At 44.1% G+C, this 25,404-nt stretch overlaps 3 protein-coding genes across 12 annotated transcripts in view; 2 read left to right on the top strand and 1 right to left on the bottom strand.

Annotated features, from left to right (window-relative positions):
• The first annotated feature begins 1,578 nt into the window (after nucleotides 1–1,578).
• POLG2 (DNA polymerase gamma 2, accessory subunit) lies at nucleotides 1,579–8,632 on the top strand. 2 transcript variants are annotated; one of them, XM_039502473.1, is made up of 8 exons: nucleotides 1,579–1,715; nucleotides 2,259–2,385; nucleotides 2,538–2,638; nucleotides 3,069–3,242; nucleotides 5,091–5,231; nucleotides 6,466–6,546; nucleotides 7,265–7,365; nucleotides 8,367–8,632. In XM_039502473.1, the coding sequence occupies exons 2-8, from the start codon at nucleotides 2,370–2,372 to the stop codon at nucleotides 8,530–8,532; spliced, it is 780 nt and encodes a 259-aa protein (XP_039358407.1). In that variant the 5' UTR covers nucleotides 1,579–1,715; nucleotides 2,259–2,369; the 3' UTR covers nucleotides 8,533–8,632. The 2 variants fall into 2 exon arrangements, with proteins under 2 accessions (XP_039358407.1, XP_039358408.1); XM_039502474.1 differs by lacking the exon at nucleotides 1,579–1,715 and having other exon boundaries at nucleotides 2,253–2,385; nucleotides 2,500–2,638.
• On the bottom strand, nucleotides 4,746–25,003 carry MILR1 (mast cell immunoglobulin like receptor 1). 9 transcript variants are annotated; one of them, XM_039502472.1, is made up of 10 exons: nucleotides 24,905–25,003; nucleotides 22,722–22,766; nucleotides 16,880–16,926; nucleotides 16,636–16,802; nucleotides 15,583–15,867; nucleotides 14,412–14,525; nucleotides 13,258–13,347; nucleotides 11,676–11,744; nucleotides 10,509–10,574; nucleotides 8,895–9,281 (listed from the first exon to the last, which is right to left on the bottom strand). In XM_039502472.1, exons 2-10 carry the CDS (start codon nucleotides 22,734–22,736, stop codon nucleotides 9,163–9,165), a joined length of 972 nt encoding a protein of 323 aa, XP_039358406.1. In that variant the 5' UTR covers nucleotides 22,737–22,766; nucleotides 24,905–25,003; the 3' UTR covers nucleotides 8,895–9,162. The 9 variants fall into 9 exon arrangements, with proteins under 9 accessions (XP_039358401.1, XP_039358402.1, XP_039358403.1 ...); XM_039502471.1 differs by lacking the exon at nucleotides 24,905–25,003 and adding an exon at nucleotides 22,858–22,969; XM_039502467.1 differs by lacking the exons at nucleotides 8,895–9,281; nucleotides 24,905–25,003 and adding exons at nucleotides 4,746–5,084; nucleotides 24,549–24,660 and having other exon boundaries at nucleotides 16,636–16,926.
• The window catches only part of PECAM1 (platelet and endothelial cell adhesion molecule 1), a 75,550-nt gene continuing 66,259 nt past the window's right edge, over nucleotides 16,114–25,404 (top strand). Inside the window, exon 1 of the mRNA XM_039502453.1 lies at nucleotides 16,114–16,132. The gene's annotated coding sequence lies outside the window, so the exon portion shown is untranslated. The remainder of the gene's footprint in view (nucleotides 16,133–25,404) is intronic.

Here is a 25,404-nt window from a genome sequence, read left to right as displayed (position 1 = left end):
TCAACTTCCCAAGAGGGAAGGCCATGTCTGCCCACCGCGTTCTCCCCCCCACCCAAACTGCAAGCCTCAGGCCGGGGCTGCGCTTAGGGGGAGGGGGGTGATAAGGCGATCAGCTCCTTGCTGGAGGTACCAGCCTCTTTCCGTTGCAGGGGGGGAGAGAGGACGGTCCCCCCGCTCCTCCGAGGCCCTGGCCAGGCCGGAAGCGGGAGCCGGATGGTGGAAAGAGCCGCCCAAGGAGCCCTGGACCCTCCACCCGCCCTGCGCAGCTCTTACACGGGGCGCTCCAGCTTCCGGCCAGGGTAGGGCAGGGGGCGGGGCCTCACGGTTCCGGCCCCCCCCGGTTTCCGGCGCTCTACCAGGAACCAAGTGTCCGTGCCGCGGGCAGAGCGGGGCGCGGCGGAAGCTGACACAACCCCAGGGCGTGGAGAGCCGGGACTCCAAGTTCAGCAGTAGGGGACGGGCGCAGGGGAACTACTGCGCACGCGCGGGGCGCGTGACCTTGCCCAGGCCAGGACGCAGGTCGCAGAGCGTTCTTCTTCCGCTCGCTGTGGTGGCTCCGTTCGCCGGCCGCCTCGCCCGTGCCCGTGCCCGATCCAGTGCGCGTGCGCGGCCTGTGGGACGTCGGGGCCTCTTGTCTTTCCCTTCCCCCCCGCCCCGGGCGCTGTCGGTACCATCGTGGTGCTGAGCGGTTGCTCGGGGATCAGGCTTTGGGGCAGGGCTCGGGCTGGGATCCTGGACCCCAACCATCCCCTGAAGGGGCGGCATCCGGGGCCCGACGTGGGCGCCTCCAAGATCCAATTGAGGCACAAGTTGGGGGTCCCTGGGGTGCAGGAGGGGCCACCCAGGCCTGCTGTGAGGGTCCCTGGGGTGCGGGGGGGGCACCCAGGCCTGCTGTGAGGGTCCCTGGGGTGCAGGGGGGGCACCCAGGCCTGCTGTGAGGGTCCCTGGGGTGCGGGAGGGGCCACCCAGGCCTGCTGTGAGGGTCCCTGGGGTGTGGGAGGGGCCACCCAGGCCTGTTGTGAGGGTGCAGGGGAGGCCACCCAGGCCTGCTGTGAGGGTCCCTGGGGTGCGGGAGGGGCCACCCAGGCCTGCTGTGAGGGTCCCTGGGGTGTGGGAGGGACCACCCAGGCCTGCTCTGAGGGTCCCTGGGGTGCAGGGGGGGCCACCCAGGCCTGCTGTGAGGGTCACTGGGGTGCAGATGCGGTCCCTCGGGTTTGCTCTGGGGGTCCCTGGGGTGCAGATGCGGTCCCTCCAGTTTGCTCTGGGGCCCCTGTTTGCCCAGTTGCGGCCCTATATGGGGGGCCCCTGCAACAGCACAGAGGGGCAGCATTGGGAGGGCAGTGAGGTGCTGCTGGATGTGTGCCAAAGGAGGCACTTTCTAAGAGGGGACCAGCAGCAGGCACTCACTTGGGATTCTTACCTGAGGGGCTGCCACCCAGGCTTTGGGCCCCTGGGGATGGAGCTGAGGAAGAACTTGGCAGCCCAGTGGTGGTCCTCGGTGGTGGTTTCCAGGGAGCAAGTGTTTGCAGTGGATTCTTTGCTACATCGTGCTCCAGGAGCGGGCATGCTGCCAGCAGGGGAGGCTCTCAGCCTGATACAGGTTGGAGCCCTGAGTGAAATCTTCCAGAATAAAGAATTAAACAAAGAGCAGATAACTGCAGCTCTGGAAAAGGTGCTAGGGATGTCTGGGGTGCTGCGAGAGGACCTTCTTCATGGTACGTTCTTAGTCTCATTATCCCCAATGAACAATATGTTTAGAAATTGCAGGCATGATCTCTCATCTGCTGGTTGGGAGGAAAAGGCATGTGGGTTACCTCTTTGTATTTATCCCACTGGATAAGATTAATCTGTTAACATGATTTACCAGTTGAATCTTCATGTTGTGATGCTGCCTCAGTGTGTTACAAGCTTGCGTCCTCATCAGGTACTGAAGCAGTGTAATCATGGCTTTCGATGCCTAAATGTGTATGTGACTTTTAACTGTTCTGTCAACACTGGAGACGGGCCTGTGAGAACTGAATTTTCCACCAGTTATGTCTGAAACAGCAGTCCAAATGGCAGACTGGTGCATGCAAAATACTATAATTAATGTACGGTAATTATCAAGTTGTGGTCTTATCGCTTTTACCTTTGTTCTCCCTTCTTGCTAAATGTCTGTGCTTTAACTTCTGTAGCTAAGTTAGAATTTAATTTTAATTATAATTAAAACTTAAAATACTTTCTAGAACTGCAGAAATGAATGATTTGTCTCGTGACAGGTGCTCTAGAACAATATATTAATTGTCTAGAATTGGTAAACAAGAAGCTGCCATGTGGACTTGCTCAGGTTGGAGTATGTTTTCATCCTGTTCCCGACATTGAGCCTCAGAATGACAATATCACAAGGTACAGTAATGAAAACTGACAAATCTCTGTTTATATTTAAACTAAACAAATGCAAGCTCATTTTGGATATCTTTTTGAATGCTATCTCTTGCTTTTCCCTTATTATTTTTAAAGGAGTTAACTTGCTGCCCTTGCTATTGTTTAAAGAATAGGCGAAAGGACAATGTCTTCCCTTGTATGGTTTAGCTCTGCCAGAACTGCAGGACAGTGGCTTGATTACTGGTTACGCCAGCGGCTTCAGTGGTGGAGAAAGGTATTTGATATTCACTTTGCCTTTGTTACTGCTCTTTAAGCTAGAAAACATTGTACTGCCTCTTATAGCATTTATGTTTTAAAGGCGGGGAAAGGCATTTTTAGGGGTGATATAGAATGATATTGCCAGAGATCCACCTCTGAACTGCAACCACTTATGGGGTAAAATAGAGAAATTGTGTAAGAGTACATAACAACACTGTCAAACTGTTTATAATGGGAATTGGAAAACACCATTTTAGTTTGGGTTTCTGTTCTGAGTGATTTTGGGGCTTGTGTGCTGTAACTGATGTAGCATTTTGGAATTCTAAAAGCTGTTGTTCTTAAATGGTTATAGGCCAGTGGGTTTGCACCTACATTTTAAGAGAGTTATCATTTTCAATTCAGTTAATATGTACAATAAGTGGACATTTTAAATCTCTAATTTTCAGTTTGCGATAGGCCCATCCAACTTCAGTAGCAGCGACTTTCAAGATAAAGAGGGAAGAAAAGGAAATCATTTGTACTACAGCTTTCCTTGGGGAAAGGAACCAATAGAAACGTTGCAGAGTCTAGGAGATAAAGAACTGTTACAAATGTATCCAGGGAATAAATCAAAATTACATGTAAGATTCAGTTAATTTTATTATATTTAAAATATTGCTCACTAGGAAAGCCTTATGAGATACAAATTTTGCTTTGGTGTGATCCAGTTTATTAACATGGAAATAAAATTTTGTTTTTGAAACAAAGGCAGTGTGAGTGGTTGGTAGCCTGTATCCATGCTATCTAGGACTATGATCTTATCAGGTTTCAGAAGCAGATAGGCCAGAGAATGAGCATAGAAACCAAACTATTCTCTGACTTCCAGAGCTGATCCTTGAAGTTAGACTTGAGGTACATTGACAGAACATAGGGAACAGTATTTCAGATTGTGGTACTGATTTGTTAAGTAGAGTATTACATGGTGCTGCAGGGTCTGCACTAGTTGCTTTTCCATGTGCGGTTTAAGGCAGGGGTTCTCAACCTTTTTCTTTCTGAGCTTCTCCCCCCCCCCAAATGCTATAAAAACTCCACGGCCCAGCTGTGCCACAACAATTGTTTTTCTGCATATAAAAGCTAAGGCTGGCATTAGGGGGTAGCAAGCAGGGCAGTTGTCCAGGGTCCCACACCACAGAGGGCACTGTGAAATTGAAGCCAAAGCCTGAGCAACTTAACCACGGGTAGTGGGACTCGGTGTCCCGGGCTCCAGTCCTGTGTGGCAGAACTTTTGGCGTTCTGCCCTGGGCCCTAGCGAATCTAATGCTAGCCATGCTTGGTGGACCCCTGAAAATTGCTTTCGGACCCCGGTTGAGAAGCACTGGTTTAAGGCTTTGGCATTGACATATGAAACCCTTAGAGACCTCCTCTTTCCCCTGCTATTCTGCTACAGTTGAGATCAGCAAAGGTGCTCAAGCTGGAGCCCGTTGGTGTGAAAGAGAGGAGGCTCCTGGCAAGGTATTTTCTTTGAGGAGTCTTTTACTTCTGAACCCAATTGCCTGGGTCTGAAATCCCTGCCTTGTTATAAGGCAGAGGTTCTCAAACTGTGGTCCGCAAGCTCCATTCAGGTGGCCCGCAGATAGTTCCCTCTAAGGTGCGCGCCTGGGTGGCCGCACACAAGAGAATAAGGGGCCACCCACCTAGTTAGTGGAGTCGCGCAGGCATGGCTCCACTAATTAGGTGCCTGTACCCTGGAGAAGATGAGATGGTGGCCTTGGGGGCAATAGGGGATAGGTGGGAGGGGGCAGTGGGGTGAGAAGAGGCAGTTGGGGGAATTTGGGACATTCAGGGCCGTGGTGGCCAGATAAAGAGGCCACTTTCCCCAGCTCCAGGGCTGTTGCTGCTGGGGAGGAGACCCCCTTCCTTCCCAGCCCCAGCTCAGGGGCCGTCACGGTGGGGAAGAGAGGGCACATCTATCACATTAGAAAGGTAAGACTACTGATATTAAAAGATGAGTTGTGTGCTTTTATTTGTAGAACAAAAAAAGTTTAATTGTGGATTTTTATTTTATTTTTTTAAAAATATAACACTTTTATCCAAAGCGCTTTACAATAGTTAACTAGCAGTATAAACAACATTTGGAAAGATCATTAAGTGGTCCACTGAGACCCTCAACAATTTTCAAGTGGTCCATGGAAAAAAAAAGTTTGAGAACCGCTGTTGTAAGGCTTATCTTCTTGGAGGGCTTTTGGTGAGATGTTGCTTCAGAGGCAGTATTTAAGGAAGGTGGGGTGCTTCTCTCTCGCTACAGGCTTCAGTTAGATACTGCTGTATGTTGTGAGGTTGCTCCTGCTTGTTGTTCTTTAATATATGTTTGTTTTAAATGTACGTTGAGGGAACCCATCTTGGGATTGGTACCTTGTGTTCATTCATTTAAATATTTATTTCTGAGGACTGCTACTTAGTGCATTTCTGTTGTGGTGTTTCTCCTGCAGGGCCGGGATGGAAGGAAGAGTGTTATTCCTCATGTGCTGTCTGTGAGTGGCAATCTGGACCAAGGAGTGCTAGCATATCTCTGTGATTCTCTGCAGCTCACAGAGAGCTCACTAACAAGAAAGAAAACTCTTCAAAGAAAGGTGACTTCTTAGTGTGTGTCAGGAAGAAGAGACTGTAAAAATAGGCTTACTAGTTAGCTACAAACTAAAACAGTCTGAGTGTTGTATCAAATGTGGCTTGCTTTAGTCTAGTCTGGATTTCTGTTTTGAGAGAACGCAAGACTGTACATATTGAATATATTTGCTAACTAAGCATTTATTTTTCATTATTTCAAAAACAAATATTCCTCAGGGTGGATAAAAATCAATGATTAAAAAAAAACAAACAACCTTGATCTTTTTCGATTTAAATCAGGTTTTTTTCCTCAGAAAGCATTTTATCAAAAAAATCCATCTAAAGATAGTTTTAATTAAGATACATATAGCTCAAAGATATCTCATCATGGAACAGGGATTATAAATTCTAATTGTATAGAATGAGACCATATATTCATGTATTGTTTAAGAAAAGTTTTTTTTCTAAATGAATTCCAATAGTTAATGGATTAGGGACCCAATCTTATTGGCTTGCAGGGGCTTCTGTATAGATGATTTAGGTTAATCTTTCTATCTACCCATTTCTGTCTACCATCAGAAATACTTAGTTTTGCAATTCTCAAACTGTGGATTTGTGTCTCCAGAGACAACATGCTTGTTAATAGCGAAAATGTTTTAAAATAAATAATATATAGAGGTGAGAAATAACAGACCTCAACCCTATTGTCCCTCTGCAAATTTGTGTACATAGAGTCAATCCCTTACCTCTCTCTAAAAGCACAAAGTTTCAAAAAGTTCAACGAATAGAAGATTGTTGGGGGCGGAATAGATCTGGACAAGAAGAAGTCTGGAGATAAATTTGAGAAGGGAGGGACAAGCAATAGAAACAAATGTGAAACTGTTTGAACAGCATATTCCAGAAGTCTTGAGGTCTTTCTGAGTGTAGCCTTCATTGATTTGAGATTTACTATACCATTCTCTTACCAGAAGGGAAAACCTATAATGGCAGCAGGCGGTAAAAGAGACCCAGTTTGAGAATATTTTAATGAAGTTTCTCTTCCTGTGAAGAAATATGTATTCAGGTTATAACAACCAAGAAGAATGCACTTTTATGTAGAAATCCATGATTAAATCGAGTCTTCCTGACTAGTGACTTAAATCAATTTGATTTAAATAAAATCCATCCCAATACTCCTATATATTTCACTAATACTCTTTTAGTTCTGTTTCATGTATTTACTGGGCATTTACATTAACATGTTTCTTGCAACATTGTTAGGTACTGAAGCTTCACCCTTGTTTAACACCGATAAAAGTTGCTTTGGATGTGGGAAGAGGCCCAACAATGGAGCTAAGACAGGTGTGTTGTAACTAAGCATTTAATTGTGGGAGTTGGAGTTACATGTAGTCTTGTGCTGTAATTCTCATATTGACTTTTTTTAAAACCTTCTATTCATGTGAGAAAGATTCTGCTTCTCCTTCATGGGCATGAAGAGCCCTCACTGCAGTGAAACAGCGTTTTCACTGTGCAGGATGTAGGAAGCCTCTGCAGAGGTCCATATTCCCTGCATGCTAGGAAGTGCCCTGTGGAATGTGTATTTGGGGGCAGTGGGCATGTCTGTTAGATCCACTGTGATTAATCCCACATGGAGTGGGGGAGCAGAAACATCCAGGCTTTAATGTCTGCTCTTCCTCAAGCTGTATTTAATAGAAAAGTAATATTGACTAATCTTTTTGGAGTTTGTTTATTCTGCATATAAACTAAATTTGTATAATCCTTCATAGTAGTCTTAAGGGTAACAATGGTAGGGAGGAAATCAGATGAAGACTTGACTTTTTTCAAGTTAGTGATGTCTATGTAAGAAATATACATGGGGAAAAGACCTTTTTATTTAGATATGCATATAGGGAACTATGTATAAACATGAAGATCTCTTAGCAGTCATGTTCTCTTTTGAGTGCATGTTTCTGTTAATTTATAAACATTATAAATGAGTTTTAATATCAGATACTACAGCCTGTATCGCTCCTTCTCCCAACATTTTAAACCTCTTAAGACTGTGTCTTCCCCCCCCCAGGTGTGTCAGGGGCTGTTCAATGAATTGATAGAGAAAGGAATTTCTGTGTGGCCTGGGTATCTTGAAACCATGCAGACACCTCTGGAGCAACTCTATGCAAAGTAAGTAAGAAAGAAAATATCAAGTGGAAAGATGGCTTTCCTTAAAGTAGCAAAAATGAATGTGATTTCAGTATAATGTCATCAGGTACAGTAACCAAATGACTGAAGGTACTAAAATACAGATCGAGACTTGTTAGAGATATCAACATTTAAAAAAAAACTTGAATTGGTTCACTTTAAAAAGTGAGAGATTTCAGTAAACTTTTTATTTTTTCATACTTCAACTATTTGGTTGGTTTGTTTGTTTGTTTGGGGTTTTTTTGCTCTTCAGTTGCTAATAAAAAAAATTCAGGAAATCCCATCTGAAAACTGTGGTTTCCTAGAGTGAATCGTAAATCTACTGAACCAGCTTACATCCAATTTTGTATCTGGACTGACTTCTGCATTTCATTCTTAAGTCAGTTGATTTGAAACCGTTGTTATATAGAACCCAGCCCTGCAACCGATACCAGCTTGAGTCATTCTCATTCACACAAGCAGTCCTACTGAGTAAGAATTGCTCATGCCAATTAAGTTTGCTAGAACTGGCCCACATCAACCTACAAAACATAAGTAGATTAAGGAGTAAAAAAAAAAAAAAATCTTGATTGTGCTTTTCTCTCAACATTAATAGAGGTTTCCAGCAAGAAACAAATACATACTGTTTTAACATAGCAAAGTTAATAAGTCATGTTCATGTACAATACTCCTCAAAGCATGGCTGATCAGCTAGTAAATAGTGGAGAAATGATAACGTTTTTCTCCTGTGAAAAATGTCCCTATTGTAGGTTACTAAATAAAACTCCCCTTTTATTGCAAAGGAATCTAATAACTTACTGCAGTTAACTAGAGAAGATCAAGGAGCTGAAAGTAAGAAAATAGGCATCTTCATATTGGACACAGAACTACATACAAAACTTGAACATATACATATCGCTCTGGGATATAACCCCAATATGAGTCTGCCACACGCCAAGGCAACAATACTGTAACAGCAGTAATGAGTACTCATTCTTTGGCAGGTATGATGAGATGAGTGTCCTCTTCACAATCTTGATCAGTGATGCTACTCTGGAGAATGGAGTGGTTCAGCTGAGAAGCAGAGACACCACCATGAAAGAAATGATGCATATCTCTCGATTGAAGGACTTTTTAACTAAGTACATTACAGCAGCTAAAAATGTATAAATTAGAACCTCGCTAATAAAAGGAATTTTGTATCAGTGTTTAAATTGATTTCCAAAGTGTCACACTGACTCAGTGGCACAGATGAAGTACAAGCCAGGAATTCTGAGTCACAGTACCCTACTCTGTTGCTAGATACCATTCATTCTTATTTATATGAGTGGGGAAGTACCCGTGATATCCTCCAAAACTGATGTTGATAAAGGTTTCTGATGCACTCATTCTCTATCAAATCCAAATCCTCTATGAAGATCTTCCAGCCTGCACTGCTAAAAGAGGCAAACCCAGCTCTGTCCATCATGGGTAAAACAGGGCTAATAATGCTCATCCGGAAAGCTTACCAATTGGAGAACTTTCACAGCCAGGAAAACTTACCCTCATTTTAAATGGCAGGCTCAGGACACCTCTTCCAGACTGTACTGCAGAAAGAGGCAAAACCATATCTATCCACCACAGGTAAGGCAGGGATAATCCTGCTCAGCTGCAGAGCCTGCTAGTTTGATAAAAGTTTTTTCTGACTGTAGAAGTTCTCTAATTGGTAAACTCTTCAGATGTGCATTATTAGCCCTGCTTTACCCTTGATGGACAGAGCTGGGTTTGCCTCTTTCTGCAGTGCAGGCTCAAAGATGTGTCCTAGAGGATTTGGTCTCCTGGAAGAATGGATATTTTCAGTAAGTTGGATAAGTTTTCCTTGGTTGAGAGTCTGGCTAATGCACATGCTGCTGATATATGGTGACAAATGCCGGTCTCTGCTGTAATGGGAAGATAAATGGGAGTTGAGACTTTCAAAAGCTTAAATGTGGAAAAGGTCGATTGAAAAGCAAAGCCATTGGATGCATTGTTTTTTAGAGAAAGCAGTGTTTGTTAGGAGGTGAGTGTGTTTCTCTACATGGCCTCAGTTTTCCAGTTCAGTCTTTAGACTGCTGTCATTTCTGGCTTGAATATAACATTATTAGGTGTTTCTTCTGCCTTTCAAGGATACCAGAACAATTTGAAGAACTAAGCTGTAAACATTTTATTTCAAGTAATCTATTAATGTAGATAGGAAAAAATTGTTTGCTACAGGGTAAGTGAGGAAGCAATATGGAGTGGGTAATTGGTCTTATACCCCTAAGTATTGTAGCTGGGATCCAAATGTATAGGTCTGAGTTGAAATGGCTGTGGCAGGGAACTAGTCAACTCTGCCAGTGTTGAGGGGGGTCATGTCAAGTCCCACTCCCCAAAATGGAAAAGACTGGGGCAATGCCAGGCAAGAGTCCTGCTCAAGTAAAAAACTTGTACTCCGGAGTCCTGGGAAGCTGCTCCCTGGCAGGTAGCAGTAGTTGGCAAGGCAAACAGTGGCTCCTTTAGGGAGACAGCTTGCCAAGCAAGCAGTTACTGGGACAGATTTTTAACTATAACATAGTTAAGATAACTATGGCTAAACAAGGCCTTCTTATTCTCTGCTTATTTAAAATCCTGTTTTATTCCCTGAAATTCCTGACAAGCACAGGAGCAAAACTCTCTGTGTGAGAGCCTTATAGCTGGACCATGTTAGCTAACTGTTGGCTTACTCCTTCCTGCTGAAACATCAAAAGAGTAATGCCAGTGGAGAGTCGAGTTGCACCACCATGTTAATAGTACCTTTTTTAACAACTAGTCCCATTAGTTCCAGTGGCATTACTTGTGGAGTAAGATACTGTGCATGAATAAAGGAATCAGAAATCTGGGCATCAATTAACTTCTTTTTCTAGCATGTTTTGTTTTTCTGTTTTGATCAAACTGGAGTCTCTAAAAGTCAGGAAGAGGAACCCATTCTTTAGTATTAGCAGGGGAGGAGATTAGCATCAGCTTCTGACTACAAAATAAGTAGGATGGGGAAACTAGCATCTAAATGTTTGCTTATGTGCACAGTGATGCTAGCAAAATGTACTGGAGTAGAGGTTCTCTTTAAAAAAATTTTATATAATTCTCTCATGTAAATCAGAGAGGAAACTTACCTTGTTGCGTTCCATCTCTTACGATGACTTCAGAGTAGACAACTGTAGTATCTGCCCTCTTGTTCACTAAAAGTCAGAATAGACACTAACTTTTTAAAAGTCCACAGTAATCAAGCTATATTTAAACATACCTCTTGTAGCTCAATAACTAATGACACAAATAGGACAGTTTCAGAATTAAGCTGTTGCATTTGGGATCCCAGAAGGTTCTTGGTAGTTCTTTTCAGGTCAAGGATTCTAACTGGAGTGAGAAGTTTCTCTGTAGCAGGCAGTCTTAACTACTTATTCCACAGACCACTTAATAAAATAAAGTTGGCTGTTGGGTTTTTTTTTTTTTTGTGGGGGCCACTTCACCCTCCCAACACTATGATTTTCATATTTAATCTTAACAATTCCTGATTTTTTTTTTTGAGGGTTTGTTCAAGTTAGCTATTGTATTCTTGTAAAGATTTTTACCCTTAAGTTATTTGTATGTTCTCTGAACCTTAGTTTCACCTTAACGAAGATTTTTGTGTGGGAATTCATAGGCACTCATAACATCCACAAGGTGGGAAAGTATTATTCCTATTTTAAAGATGATAAATTGTCAAAGAACTCAAGTAGTCACTGGTCATACACTGAGTCAGTGTTAGCCACAGGATTAGTTCATGGGAGTTCCTGTTAACCAGTCCCTTGCTCAAACCAATAGAAACACCCATTCTCCCTTTAAATAAACAACCTACCTTGTAGCTCCAACCCAGTAGTCTAGAGGCTGGTAGCTAACACTTGAAGGCAAAATGGGGGCATATTTTAGTGTCTGCCTGCAATGAATTCTGGTTGCACTCTTCTCATCTTCAAATGCCCTTTGAATGCTAACCACAAGGGATCTATCTCCATGGGGAGTTCTGCTTAATCTCTAGAAAGAGGGAGCATGCAGTGAAAGTGGTTTATAAAGAGTGAGACTGGGCAGTTGTCAGGCCCTACTGCAAGTGGACATTTGACTATGCTATCAATGCACAGTGAACTCCAAAATGCATGAGGTAGTTTTGTCATTAATCCACAGCTGTGTTTGGGATACACACATTTGTGCTTAAATCAGTTTTTATTCCATTTCCAGAACATTAGTTGTATGAACTTGAAAATGTGAAATGCTTCATTTTGCCTGTGGTCACAATCTAAGCCTTTTACCTTTCCTATCTTCCTCCTCTTTTCTAATCAGTATGTTGGCGTACTCCACTTCTTCAGATTTAGCATACTCTGAATGGAAACAAGTGAAAAAGAGTTCAAGGTTCAGTTGCAGGAGATTACAGCTTGGTGAATTTAAGCTTGTGCAAGCACCGAGACTCAGCCTGTGGTATAAGACCCCCATGTGCCTCTCACAGAGTCTGCATTTGTTCTCCCTCTACATACGCTTGGACAGTGCAAGTTGAGGACACTCTACCTGATGTGAAAAATTGCAGGGAGTGCACAGCTAATGGAGCAGAGCAGCCAGAATACCTCCCCATTCCTCCTAGCAGACAGGTGGAGGTAGAAAGAGGAAAAACACCCATTTTCCCATCTTCATTCCAGTAGCTAGAAATGGGTTGTGAAGTTAGGGAGATATCCTCCCTTTTTCCCAGCCTCCAAATGGGGTGGGGGAGATAAAGTCTTCAGTCACGAGACATATGACACAACTTCAAGATAATCCTGGCATGGTGTCTGTCCTGCAATGTTTTTATTATGGGGTATGTTAATCCACACTGACAACACAATGTTATAACTAACGTTATAAGTTTGGTCATGGGTATTTTTAGTAGGTCACGGGCAATAAACTAAAATTCACAGAAGCCCCTGACCTGGTCTTTTACTAAAAATAGGCAGGGGTAGGGAAACTTACAGTATGAGCCCTGCCACTATGGGCCGACAGCTCCAGCCCTGGGGGCTGACCACCAGACTGGGGGCCTGGCTGCTAGCTGTTGCCACTCCGGTCCTGCCACTGCTCCTATGGCTGAGGCTGACTGCCGCTGGTCCAGCCTCGCTGCAGCAGAGGAGGATGACAGCTGCTCTAGCCCTGAAGTCACAGAGGTCTGTTAAAGTCATGGAATCTGTGATGTCTGTGACAAAATCTTATCCTTAGTTATAACACAACATGGAGACACTATGTCAGCTGTTGCCCAGTTATTTTGTGGCTCCATTTTGGGGGAAAGTGGCTCTGAATCTCTACAGAGTTGAGCAACACTTGAGAGTGAAGAACTGAAATATACGCTGAAGAATACAAAGCAAAATGCAGAAGCTGTGCAATTGTTTTTCACTTTTGCTGGCAACCCAGAATCCTTTCCGTGCCCTTTAGCAAGGGGCTATTGTGTAAATCTAGGCTCTGTGCTTTACTTACTAGTATTTAATTTTCTCTTTGCTTTGTGGTTGTCACTCCCTTACCAATACCTCCACAGCCACCGAAACATGAACTTTCCTTTTAGTTCTGTCCTGATTGGACCTGAGAGATAGTTCAGATAAGGTTCTAAGGATTTTTCTAATGAATGTCATTTCCCAGGCTGCAATTTGGCTCTTGGGCTGGCAAGAGATGCACATAGAGGGCCTGATCCTGAGAGAAGCTGAGCAACTTCCAGTTAACGTCAATGGGAGTTCTGTTGGGTCAGTAACTTGCGTGTAATGATCACCCATCTTCCCCATTTGAGACCAAAAGGCATCATCCATAAACTTTATCTAGGACTAGTTAATCATGTCCTGCATGTGAGTCCCACGACTAAAGAAAGAGCAGTTTGGAATTTACCAATCTCAGTGTATGTCGCATAGGTTTCAGACCCTGTTGCTTTGTCTGTTGAAACAAAACCAGTCGAGGAGCCTGTTGACTTCAGTTTTCCTGCAAGATGTAAAGAAAACAAACAAAAAATTATTCAAGTGATTAAAAATATCAACTGCTCCAAAAATGTATGTCCTGTGATTTTTTTGGGGGGAGGAGGGGGCGGTTGTTAGATATTTTAAACAATGTTATAGTCCTGATGAACATCATTCTACTATTCATGCCTCACTGCATCTTTACTTCACGTGGTGGTAGGGGAAGAGGAAATTGCTCCCAAAGGCAGCAGGTATTGGTGATATATCATGGAGTCCTTGCAAAAAGAGACGCTTTCCTACTTTAATTTTGGACGCCAAGGCCCTGATTCTGCAAACAGTTGTGGACGTGAGTAACTTATGGCATGTGAGCAGTCCCATTGACCTCAGCAAAAATACTCATGTGCAAGACGATAAGCACATGTGTAACGTTTTGCCTTTGGGACCTAAAATGTAGCCTGAAAACACGTTGCTTTGGTATGAAGAGAGATACTGGCTTGGAGGATAGACTTGGTGTCAATCAAAAGATGGAGAATGGTGCCTCTTTGTTCTTAATACCTTGCATTTATATCCACCCTGTATTTATATATGTATGGTCTCACTGAAATGTGGCCTCTTCTAGCATGGAGAGCAAAAAGGAGTCAGCCCACTAGAATGAGGAGAGCGTTTTACCCAAGGGCAAACTTCTCTTAAGAAAAGTGCCACCAGATCTGCATTCACTCAGAAGAGATTGGATATTGTTTTTCTAAAGGCTCCTCCTAAAGATCCCAGTACAGTATTTACCTCAAAAAGGTGAAGAAATAAGTTAACCCTAACTGGATTTAACTCAGCACTTCCTGGGAATTTTGATGTTACCATCCTGAAGCTTATATTATTGGGCCATCCCCTCCAGTTTAATGGGAGCTGGCCAGGAGACACCATCTGGACCAGGCATCACTGGGAGTACTGAGACCAGCTGCTAAGAAATGGGGAGGCCTTAGTGTGTGATGTGCAGACAGGAAACTAAGCCTTCCATTTCCAAGGACATAGAGTGTAATAAGGGCCTGAAGCACTATTTTACAGTGAAAATATGGAGAAGCAAAAAAAACTCACTTGCTTTACACCAAGGCAGGATCAGAAATGGAACCAGTAGGGCAGTTGCTATCACCACCAGCAGAAACAGTAGCACAAGAAAAATGGAGAGGGGATAGGAAAGGCCATCCTCTTCTGTCAACAGGAGAAAGAGTGTTTGTAGAGAGCATGAGCAGGCATGGCAAGATGTTACAAGTACTTATCTTTCTATTAAAATGAAAGCCCAGCCTTTCCTATTAGTTTGGAGAAGTGGAGTAGCAGTTGTTAATAACACTGACTGTGGCAAGGTGAGGGGTCCTCACCTGAGCCTAGAGAGGAAAAGAACTGGCACCACGCTGAAAACCTACAGATGCAGAGGGGGGAGTGTCTGGGCACAATCCTGCCACAGGAGGTAGGGATTTAGCTTTAGGCTAAGATGTCCCGCAGGTGTACAGGATGAACTCAGAGAAAAGCCAGGGAAGGCTATAAAAGCAGGTCTTGGAAGGATTAGATTTTTATCAGTCAATGTTGGTAACGTGAGTTTTATCAAACACAAACTGATGAAAAAATATTTCCATCGATGATAATTGAAATTTACAGACAGGCAAAGTAAGAAAAATGCTGCTTGAGTTTAATTTGAGGATATTTGCTTTGTATATTTTGATGTGGGGTGGTGATTTGTATTTTAACATTTGTAAAGCTTTAGCTTTTTATATCTCAGTGTCTATTGTAATTAAATAATTATTGTCTGACTCAGCTGTTGTCTAGCCCCTTCCCATAACTCCACACAACTGAATATTTAAATAAATAAAAATCCTTAAAAATAAACATGGATATTATCTGTTGAAATTATATATACACACACATGCATATAGATCTAATTCTGCCAAGCCTATATAAAAGTAACTCCTTGGTAGTGTCCCTTCATGCCCTGTTCTTAGAGTGCTGGTTTACAGGCTGAGTTGGGCTCTGTTTAAATGAAAAGCTCTGGCTTTGTTTCTTTTGTTAAATCCATGCACCTAAAGAGTAAAATCTTGGGGGGGAAATTGTGGAGAGGGCTTATCCACAGCAAGCCAGGGTGTGAATGTACAGCTCTCTAACCTTCTGTGCCCTAAGATGCCATGTGGCACCTGCTACCCCAGTTTACATGGACAGGCAGAGATCATTAAAAGCTCATCAGATGCTATTAGTAATAGGTAGGACAAACACATACCTGCTAGTGTAAAGTTGAGACTGTTGCTATATTTTGTGTTATTGGGGATATTATTTTCAGCTTTGCATTTATAGTCACCCAAGTCACTTGAAGAATTGATAGTTACATTTAACACAGCTGCAGCCTTCCCTTGCATAGATATTTTGGATAACATAGTCTTCCTTCCTTTAAAAAATACATAGTTGATGGGAGAAGAGCCGTTTTCTGAGTGACAAGACAGTGTCACATTCTGGCCTATCCTCACTTGGGAAGTAGTCGTGGTCAGCACTGGTTTGGACACTGGATCTGTAAAGTAACCAGTGGAATACAAAAATAAGTACAAGGCAAACATGAGATTTAAAACTGAGACCTGCAAACAAGAGAACAGCTCCTCAGCTGACCTAGATCAGTGTAGCTCCATTGATTCCAATAGAATCATGCTGATTCACATCAGCTGTGGATCTGGTCCCAGTTCTAGACAGGGGCACACTCTGTTCTAGAACACTGTTCTCTACCAGAATGCCTTGCAGGATTGCTGGCTGCTGCTGCTACAGGATGAATGGATTGAAAAGTATATGGCCCTATCCCTTTGAAAGAAATTGCATTCTGTTTTAGAACTCTTCCTGCTCAAATGTGAAGGTATTGATAGCAAGGAAGGGGGAAGTCACATGGCAGCACAATCCTGAGATGGTCATGGATTGTACTCTGCAAGCTATTTTGTGCATATGCAGGAACAATTATACAGTAAAACTATAGGGTCAGATCTAGGTGGTCTCTTACACATGTGCAGGGTGCAGCTTGTGTGGCCCGCTTCTGACTGCAGTTCTGGCTGCCAGAGCCCTCTCTGGACTTGGCATTTGCATGTTAATGCATAATATAATTTTTAAATTGTTTTTAATGGGTTGGGGAGGGTTATGGCACAATGCTTGTGCCCAGTCCTGCATGGTGCTATGTGTCAGACAGCCGTGGGGTTGTGCCTCCAGCTGCTCACAGGATCAGGCCAGCTGGGATGGATTATTATGAACACTCATTTCCTGATGTTGAAAAATGTAACAGATACACACAAACTCCTACCTAGTAACGTAAAGTTGAGACTCTCGCTGTATTTTGCACTGTTGGAGATTCGATTTACAGCTTTGCATTTATATTCCCCCAAATCACTGGCAGAACTGATAGTTAGGTTAAACAGGGCTGGGTTCCTGTCTGTCTTCGGTATAGTCGGCCACAGATTCTGACTTCCTCTAAAAAATGTATAGTTGATAGGAAGAAAGCCACTGGTGGATTGACAGGACAGGGTCACATTCTGGCCAATTCCTACCTCCAAGCTCTTTTGGAGAGATCCAAACTCAGGGTTAGACAGTTGCTCTGGGGAAAAAAAAACATTTCTGAGTAAAATAACAATCCACAAATAACTTCCACCCCTCTGGCAGAGAAATGCGGAGAACTAGATGCCCAGGACATCAGGGCTGGGGCAACACCTGTCTTCCATGGAACCTCAGTTATTGGACTCCATAGTTATAAGACCCAAGATTCAATATACAAATATTTTCCTGTCACCTGCTCCAAATTTATCTGTCATTTCAGCTGGGGAGTACAGTCCTTCGCCGGGGGAGATGGATAGGTAATGTGTCCATAACTGGGCTGTATGTGTTTGTGTCCGTGAAGAGTTAGTGGAAAACTGAATGTGGATTCCCTCTTTAGACAGCGGAAAGGGGGACTCACAGTATTACCAGCCAGAGTTAGACTAAAGGTGGAGGTGTCCTGTTTCTTATGATGGCTCAAGTCATCCTCAACCCCAGTCAGCACAAAGCATCTTGTGCATCAGAACAAGGCATCAGAACAAGGAGTAATGGTCTCAAGTTGCAGAGGGGGAGGTTTAGGTTGGATATCAGGAAAAACTTTTTCACTAGTAGGGTGGTGAAGAACTGGAATGGGTTACCTAGGGAGGTGGTGGAATCTCCTTCCTTAGAGGTTTTTAAGGTCAGGCTTGACAAAGCCCTGGCTGGGATGATTTAGTTGGGTTTGGTCCTGCTTTGAGCAGGGGGTTGGACTAGATGACCTCCTGAGGTCCCTTCCAACCCTGAGATTCTATGATTCTATGATCTTGCATGATGTGGCCCTGCAGTCTGAGTAGGAAACATCATGCTAACCGGATCACCTGTCTCTGAATGGAGTTGTGATCCCCGTGTCTTGGGAGGCCCTGGCAGCTGAAGACTTGAGCATTATCTGAGCTGATCCTGCTGAATGAGATACAGAGATTTATCCAGGGTGTAAGGAAGGGGGCCCCAGCCTGCCAGCCACAGAAACATGATTTACCAATGCCCAATCACATGCCTGTGATTTGGAGCCATTAGTTTATGAAAAGTGATGGCTGAGATTTATTGGTCCTCGTGCTAAATGTTAACCAAGACAGCCTCTCGGGCAAAAACATGTTGATGTTTGAAACATGAATTGATCATATGGATTATTACCTGTCTTCTGAATATTTTTCATTGGAAATATTTCTTTGGGACAATGGTTTTTAAAACTAGCGTGCCAAAGAGCTGATGAAGTTAGAACCCGAAGAGGGTAGAGGGGAAAAACCTGTTGATGCTTTTTTTACAAGCTAATCACAAAGTAGGCAACTACGTATGTGATCTGAGTGAATTCAGCAAAACTTCCTCCTGATAAATGTTCTGAGCCAACCAGGATGTGGTAATTACATATCTAATCTAACTGGCCAACATTATGCCAGATCTTTCAGAAGGTCAAAAATATAAACTAGTTCTTTTCAGACAGCCATAGGCAAGAATTTTCTTCTTGCAGGTAACTATGGCATTAGACAAATGAAATAATGGTAAAGTAAAGTACTCCTGGGCAGCATTTTTATAATTACAGATGAAAAAATGTAAACACTTTAGACCAGGTTTTCAAAAGAGCTCAGTTCCCCAAAATTCCCATTGACTTGAAAAATGAAGGTTATTCAGCACCACGGATAAGCAGACTACATAAAGTTGAGGCATCCACATTTAAATATATATTCTTTGTGTATCCCCACCTGTAAAATGGACACCCAGTGAAACTAACACTAAGAACCACATCCCATAGCCAAGCCCATGTTAAGCAACCTCTTTCCAGCACACTCATGGTTTCCAGGGGAATTTAGTTTGACTTTCAAAGACTAAACTAGTGGAGAATGTTGCTCATCCCTTGGGTGGTCACTCACCAGACACTTCACTCTAATCATCATCATCATGTTCCTATTATGTCTCTGACATTTAGGGCAGTGACGAAGCTCCTCCATTCCTGTCTATTTCTGGCAAGTCTTTCAATGGTTCCCCAGCTGTGTCCAGGTTTTTCAGCTCGGCTTCCACAGCTCTTCGCCATGTTGTTTTCTGGCAGCCTTGTTTTCGCTTGCCTTCAGGTGTCCATCTTGTTGCTACTCTGGTGATGGAATCAGTTTCCAGCCGAAGCACATAACCGATCCATCTCCAACGCCTTCTGGCAACAATGGTGCTCAGATCCTCTTGGCTGCACTGTGTCAATAGATCTTGGTTTGAGATTGTTCTGGGCCAAAAGATACAGAGGATTTTTCTGAGGCAGATTGTATGGAATGAAGACAGCTTGGACATGTCATACTTTCTCTTTCCGCAGCATTCTGCACCATAAAGTAGTGTTGAAAGTACGCAGCTCTGATAAATCTTGAGTTTGGTTTTGGTGTTGTATTTTGATGATTTCTAGACTGTGTTTGAGCTCCTGAAGGTGTTCCTGGCTTTACTGATTTTGTTCCGGATGTCCTGGCTTGTTCCATCGTCCTGGCTGAGGGTGCTGTCCAAGTATGTGAATGTTTCTACATTGGTGAGAATATAATCCTCTATCTGTACTGGTGATGGTGAGGCAATATTAAAGGTCATGATATCTGTCTTATTGTGGTTGATTTTCAGTCCAGTTTGCTGGCTGAATGCATTGAGTTGTTTTTTCTTGTATATGGGGTTGGATATGTGATAGGAGAGTGACATCATCTGCGAAGTCCAGGTCTTCAAGGGATGAGAAGAGTGTACATTTAATGCCTCTTGGTATGTCTTCTGTTGTACGCTGCATTACCCAGTCGATGGCAATGTTGAAGAGGATTGCAGACATGACACACCCCTGACCTATGGTGTGCAGAGATGAGGCAAAGTTTATCCCTGACGTACTCCTGTTTTGACTTAAAAACTGAGCTCACTGTGATCAACACTGCATGTAAAGTTGAAATAGAAGCTTTTGATGACATTGATTATATGGAAAGGAATTCCATATGCCCGCAGAATGCGCCATAGGCTGGTCCTGTGAATGCTATCAAAAGCCTTCTCAAAGTCTATGAAATTTATGTAGAGTTGTCACTGCCATTCTAAGCATTGTTCTATGATGTTTCATAGAGAGAAGATCAGGTCTGTGCATCCATGCCCTTTCTGAAAACCAGCTTGCTCTTTTCTGAGAATGCTATCAGCTGCCTCTGATATACACTGGACTATAATCTTACATAATACTTTGCTTGGCACAGGTAAAAGTGTGATACCACGCCAGTTATTAAAATCACTGAGAGTCCCTTTCTTTGGTATCTTCACTATAACCCCATTGGTCCACTCATCTGGCACTTCTTCCCTTTCCCAGACTGATGTAAATAGAGGGGCCAGGATAGATGCTGTTAATTTAGCATTTACCTTGAACAATTCTGCATTCAAGTTATCCTTGACAGGAGCAGGGCCATCCCTACCTATGGTGGTGTCCTATGCAGCCTGAGCACCAGAACCCTGCTGCAGAGGGAGCAGCCGCTCCGCTGTGGGGCCAGCCCCTCCTTGGGCAGGGACTGCGCTCGAGGGTGGCAGTGGGAAGCAGAGCGACGCGGACCCAGCCTGCTCCACGCTCCCAGCCCTGTCACTTGGGGGAGGGGGCTTGGAGGAAGGGGTCAGACCCACCCCCGCACTCAGCAGTGGTGGTGGCGTCGGGAAGTGGAACAACACGGTGGGAGCTGGCGGAGCAGAGCGGGCTGGGGCCGGATCGCTCTGCTTCCCACCACTGCTGGTGAGTGTGGGGGTGGGCCAGCCCTTCTGCAGGCTGTGTTGATATCAAAATCTTCTTTTGCCTCCTGTTCAGCAATTCTTTGATGCAGATGAAGAGATCAACAAGAAGTGGGACAAAGTAACAGCAATTTATAAACAGAGCAGTGAAGCCTGTCAAGGCTACAGGCGGAAGAGAAGGAAGGAGTGGATTACACCCAGCACGTGGAATGCCATAGAAACCAGATGAGTCCTGAAGAAAAAGGTTTTAGACACAAAATCCCAGAAGTTAAAAGGCAAATACCACGAGCAGTATAGCCAGGCACACCGGGAGGTCAAATGCCTTGTGAGAGTGGACAAATGGAATTATACTGATAATCTGGCAAGACAGGCCGAGGAGGCATCTGCTAGTGGTGAACAAGGAACCGTTTACAAAATGATGCAGCTTATCAGTGGTAAACAGCAGATACCAACAAACACTCTCATCAGGAACAAACAAGGCCACCTGCTAACAACTGAAAAGAACAAGAAATGCGCTGTACAGAGCATTTCACTCTAATAGAGCTAATTTAATGCACAGGGCTGTGCTGAGGTTTATGCTCCAAGCCTGGAAGGGCTCTACGCACTAGGTCCTCAATGGAATTTCATACACAGAGGTTTATAAGATCAAATCCTCACTGAATGTTTGTGAAGTGGGTAGAGACCCTTCACAAAGGTTACTATGGAGTAAAGCCTCCTTCTCATGCTCACCTTGAAGTCTCTTAGAGTTTTGGAATGGGAGGAAGATCGGCTCCCAAGAGTACAAACTATTTTTCTCCCTTATGGGGAATTCTGCACCTGCCTTCCTAGGTACAAGGTAGAAATTCAGAGGGAATAAAAATAGCAGTGTGCACAAAATATTATCAAAACATTTTACACCCATTAACTGATCCTCACAACACCCTTTGAGTAGCTTCTCAGCATGACAAGGTGCTCAGAGCAGAGTATCTAGAGATGGAAAAGACCTGCTAAATCCATCTTCTGGACAGTGCGGGATTGCTCCCTATTTTACAATTACTAGTTTGGACTGTTCCAAGCAACGAGGCTTCCTCCTGTCCCTTCCAGCTTAATAATCTTCACACTCAGGAACACTTTTCCTGCAATTCAGATTTTGTGTCAGGAAAAGAAGAGAATGGGCTCATGCCCTTCAATGAGTCTTAACCTTGGGGGTCCACCCTGGGAGTATGGGGAAGAACAGTTGCCTATGGTGTGTGGAGATGAGGCAAAGTTTGTTCCTGCATGGAACAATCCCCAAAAGGGGATCCTCATAGAGTTCTTCTTCTTCACCCAAAGTTCCCGTCCGTGACATGGACATTTCTGTGGGAGGAGGAAGTCCCAGACTGTATTTAGCTGCTCATGTCCTAGGAAAGGCTGAACCATCTGTTTTCATTTCAGCCATCAGTACATGGCTGCTAACTATCAAAGTAAAACACATACCTGAACACAGAAGGTAACAGATATAAAAAATCTAAGCCAAAAAAGCTCTGCTGAATCATTATAGCAATGAACGTAGTGTATCTAAAGCTGTGGGGAAAAGGGCATGATCCATTATTTAATTAGTTGTGAAATAGCATGGGAAAATGTATATGGACAGTATTGTAATGATAGATATGCAGAGTTATGGTTGTGGGAGCAGCTTTAACTTTAGCCTACCCTGACTTTGGAATTCTTAAGTGTCTGACAACTTTCTGTTAATGTAGTTTTCTTTCATGGAATCATCATAAACATAACTGTAGAAAAAAGTCTGCAAACTCTTTCTATAGGATAATGCTGAGCTCCAGTCCATGTAAATCACAGTATTTCAAATCCTAGTTCATATACAACGCTGCTTTCCTTTCTAGAGCCAGCTACAGTACATACAATAGGGAAACAGTGTTATTTTGTTCAGTGATTCTAGCGGGCTTTTAAAAACTTTAAACATTTCTAAATGTACACACAGTCTATCTAGCAAGGGAAAAAATTCACGTAACTATCTCATTCCATGAGTGACTAAAGAGAACAAGGAGAAAAATTTGTACAACATGGATTTATTCTGTTTAATAATGACATGAATTTTTTTCTAAAGGGTTCGTGTAAATAACAAAATGAAAAATGAAAACTTACCGTTATCTGTCTCATTGGATTTTTGACTCTCCTGAGTGGATTGAACTAAAAGAGAGAAGAAGAACTTGAGCAAAATTAGTCAATGGTCCATCTTTGGAATAAGATGCAGTTGATAAATAGCAGATCCATGGCTTACAGCAGGGTAGGAGGAAGAATGGAATGATCATGAGTTTAAGCATTTTCTTATAAAAACGAAGTGCGTACTGAACAGAGGAAATAGTAGTTATGCTGGTAAAAGTCTCTTTGATGGGGACGTGACAAGAGATTTGAGGAAGTTCAAATTACGGATGTTGCTGATAAGATTTGCATAAACGCTTCTGTGCTCCTAGAATCAGTCCAGATTCTGCCTAGCAGAGGCAATATTTTCCAGTGGTTAGAGCAGAGGTCTTAGGTGTCAGGACTCCTGGGTTCTGAACACAACCTAAGTGCTTAAACACAATTGTTACTAGAAGGCTTCTAGTATGGTTTTCTGACCAGTGTGATCAGTGATTTTTTTGTCTAAGGGCTGGGTGTGTTAGAACAGTGTTAAAACACAGCCTGGGAGTGGTGCATATCTATAGTAGAGTTTGGCTAGTATGGTTCTCAGACAGAAACATCCCCACCCACATTAGCTACAACCATATTTAACCACAATTGGAGCTAACATTGGGTAGATCCCCGGGTGGACAGGACCTTGATGGCAGCTTTTGTGCCAATGTAAGACAATGGTGTATGTAGGCCATATGTTTGAGCGAATAATGTTGTCCTAAAATGAAGAGAGAGAACTCTAATCAATCCTGTAATTCTATTTAAAGGAAACAACATATGCCGTGTTTCTGTATTTCTGTGCCATTCCTCAGCAGTGTCTGAGATACGACTTAAAACATACCATAAATACCAAAGGCACAGAAGGGAAAAGTTAACATTTTGGCACTGTCTTGGTTACACAGGCCAGGTTATCTGAGAAGTCCATATTTGGTTGCACCGTAACGCTAATGATGAATGTTTCAGGCACCCGTAAGTGGTGTTCTAGGTACCTTACAGTTGAAAACAGGTCCAAATAGATACAAATGTACGAGGGTAACCCTGACTCAGTGGTGTTTTGGAAATAAACCTTGGGGCTTTTTTTTTTTTAAATACAATTTATAAAGGGGGTGAACTCTGATATCATTCTAAGCTCTACAAACATCTTACAAACCCAGAGCCAAAAGAGGCAAGATATGAATATATGAACTGTATCTGTCCTACTTCTTCAAATCCTAGTTCCTATACAGTGCTGCCTTCCCTTCTAGATTAAAGGGAGATGGTGGTAGAGATGGACCCTGAACCATGCTATAGGCGCTGGAGTTCAACGCGTTTGGAGGTGAGTGTTTGGGACCATCTCTGGAAGGGAGCCAGAAGTTCAGTAAGGGGAACTCAATGTCTTCTCAAAGCCGCATTCCCACTTCATGGAAAAGCAGAATTTACAAATGTTAATTGAGGGTAGGTTGTTGGAAGACCTGGCTTCCAGGCCTGTCCCTAGCCATTTTGGTGCCCTACACAGCCCCCCTGCAGGGGTGTGTGTGGCCCCAGGCCTCTGTGGGGGCCCAGGCCTCTGTGGTTGGCGGGACAGGAGCAGGCTTGGCGGGCACGGGAGGAAACCGCCCCTCAGCGCAAGCCAGTGTAGTGGAGCAGGTTGGGGCCGGGTTGCTCCACTTCCAGCAGCCCGGCAATTGCAGGGCGGCCTGACACCGCATTCACTGGGCGGCAGTAAATGGAGTGACCCAGACCCAGCCCGCTCTGCTCCCCTGGCTCCCAAGCCTTGGGACTTGGGGGAAGGGGAGGAACCGCCCCCCCACCCCCACTCACCAGCGGCGCATCTGGGAGCCAGCTGCACGGCGCGGGCTGGGGCCGGATTGCTCCACTTACCGCCACCCATGAGTGCAGAGTGTGCCCGACCCCTGCTGCAGCCGCCGGAGAAGGGGCGAGAAGAGGTGTGGTGGGGATGGAGCAGGGGTGGGGGCTTTGGGGAAGGGGTGGAGTGGGGGTGGGGCTAGGGCGGAGCAGGAGGGGGAAGAGGTGGGGCTGGGGCTTTGGGGAAGAGGCAGAACAGGGGTGGGGGCAGCTTTCCTGGGTGGCTCAGCCGGTCGGGGGATCGGGCTGGCTACTGGAGCAGCCTGCAGCTGCGTAGGGCACCAGGAAATTTGGGGCACGCAGCTGCCTACTTTGCCTGTGGGGAAGGACAGCCCTGCTGGCTTCAAAGGGACTCGTTCTTCTGCCACTTACAGCAGTGTAACGCCAGTGGCTAGAGTGGAGTTTTGATTTGCAGTGGTGTAGTGTGTAGTGCAGTTTTGTAACTCTAGGAGGAAGGAAACAAGAGGTTGATATTGGTTGCTGGGTTACTGTGTGGCAATTGTGGCGAAAGGAGAATGTGAGGGGCCAACAGCTGTAGCCAAAAGGATGTGCGTCAGTGGGGATGTGGGGGAAGATGACCTGGGGCTGCAGGGAAGCCATTGTGGCAGACCTGACCCTGAAGAGTTTTTAACATTATCTGTTGCAATGAGTGACCATCTGCCCTGAAAGCTGCAGTAGCAGGAAGGGTTTACAGTGGTGCATCAAGGGTAAAGGCAGAGCCCAAACGGTGTGTTAGAAATAAGTTTAGTTCCTATCAGACAGTCCTTGTTACAGGGGGATCTTTCATTAAAGATTAAATACAAATATTGTT

Source organism: Mauremys reevesii, linkage group 15 (genome assembly GCF_016161935.1).
Source record: "Mauremys reevesii isolate NIE-2019 linkage group 15, ASM1616193v1, whole genome shotgun sequence".
Classification (NCBI taxonomy): domain Eukaryota; kingdom Metazoa; phylum Chordata; order Testudines; family Geoemydidae; genus Mauremys; species Mauremys reevesii.
The sequence above is the reverse complement of the archived record's forward strand: the minus strand, read 5'-3'. Positions and strand labels throughout refer to the sequence as shown.

Coding starts and splice junctions, on each gene's coding strand:
- POLG2 (XM_039502473.1), top strand. Junction 2,639..3,068: donor GGCTTCAGTGGTGGAGAAAG/GTATTTGATATT, acceptor TCTAATTTTCAG/TTTGCGATAGGCCCATCCAA. Junction 7,366..8,366: donor CTGGAGCAACTCTATGCAAA/GTAAGTAAGAAA, acceptor ATTCTTTGGCAG/GTATGATGAGATGAGTGTCC.
- MILR1 (XM_039502463.1), bottom strand. CDS start 24,618: ATGGGTGGCGGTAAGTGGAGCAATCCGGCCCCAGCCCGCGCCGTGCAG. Junction 16,927..22,721: donor ATCCAATGAGACAGATAACG/GTAAGTTTTCAT, acceptor TTTTTTCCCCAG/AGCAACTGTCTAACCCTGAG. Junction 10,575..11,675: donor AGAGGAGGAAGATAGGAAAG/GTAAAAGGCTTA, acceptor TCTGACTTTTAG/TGAACAAGAGGGCAGATACT.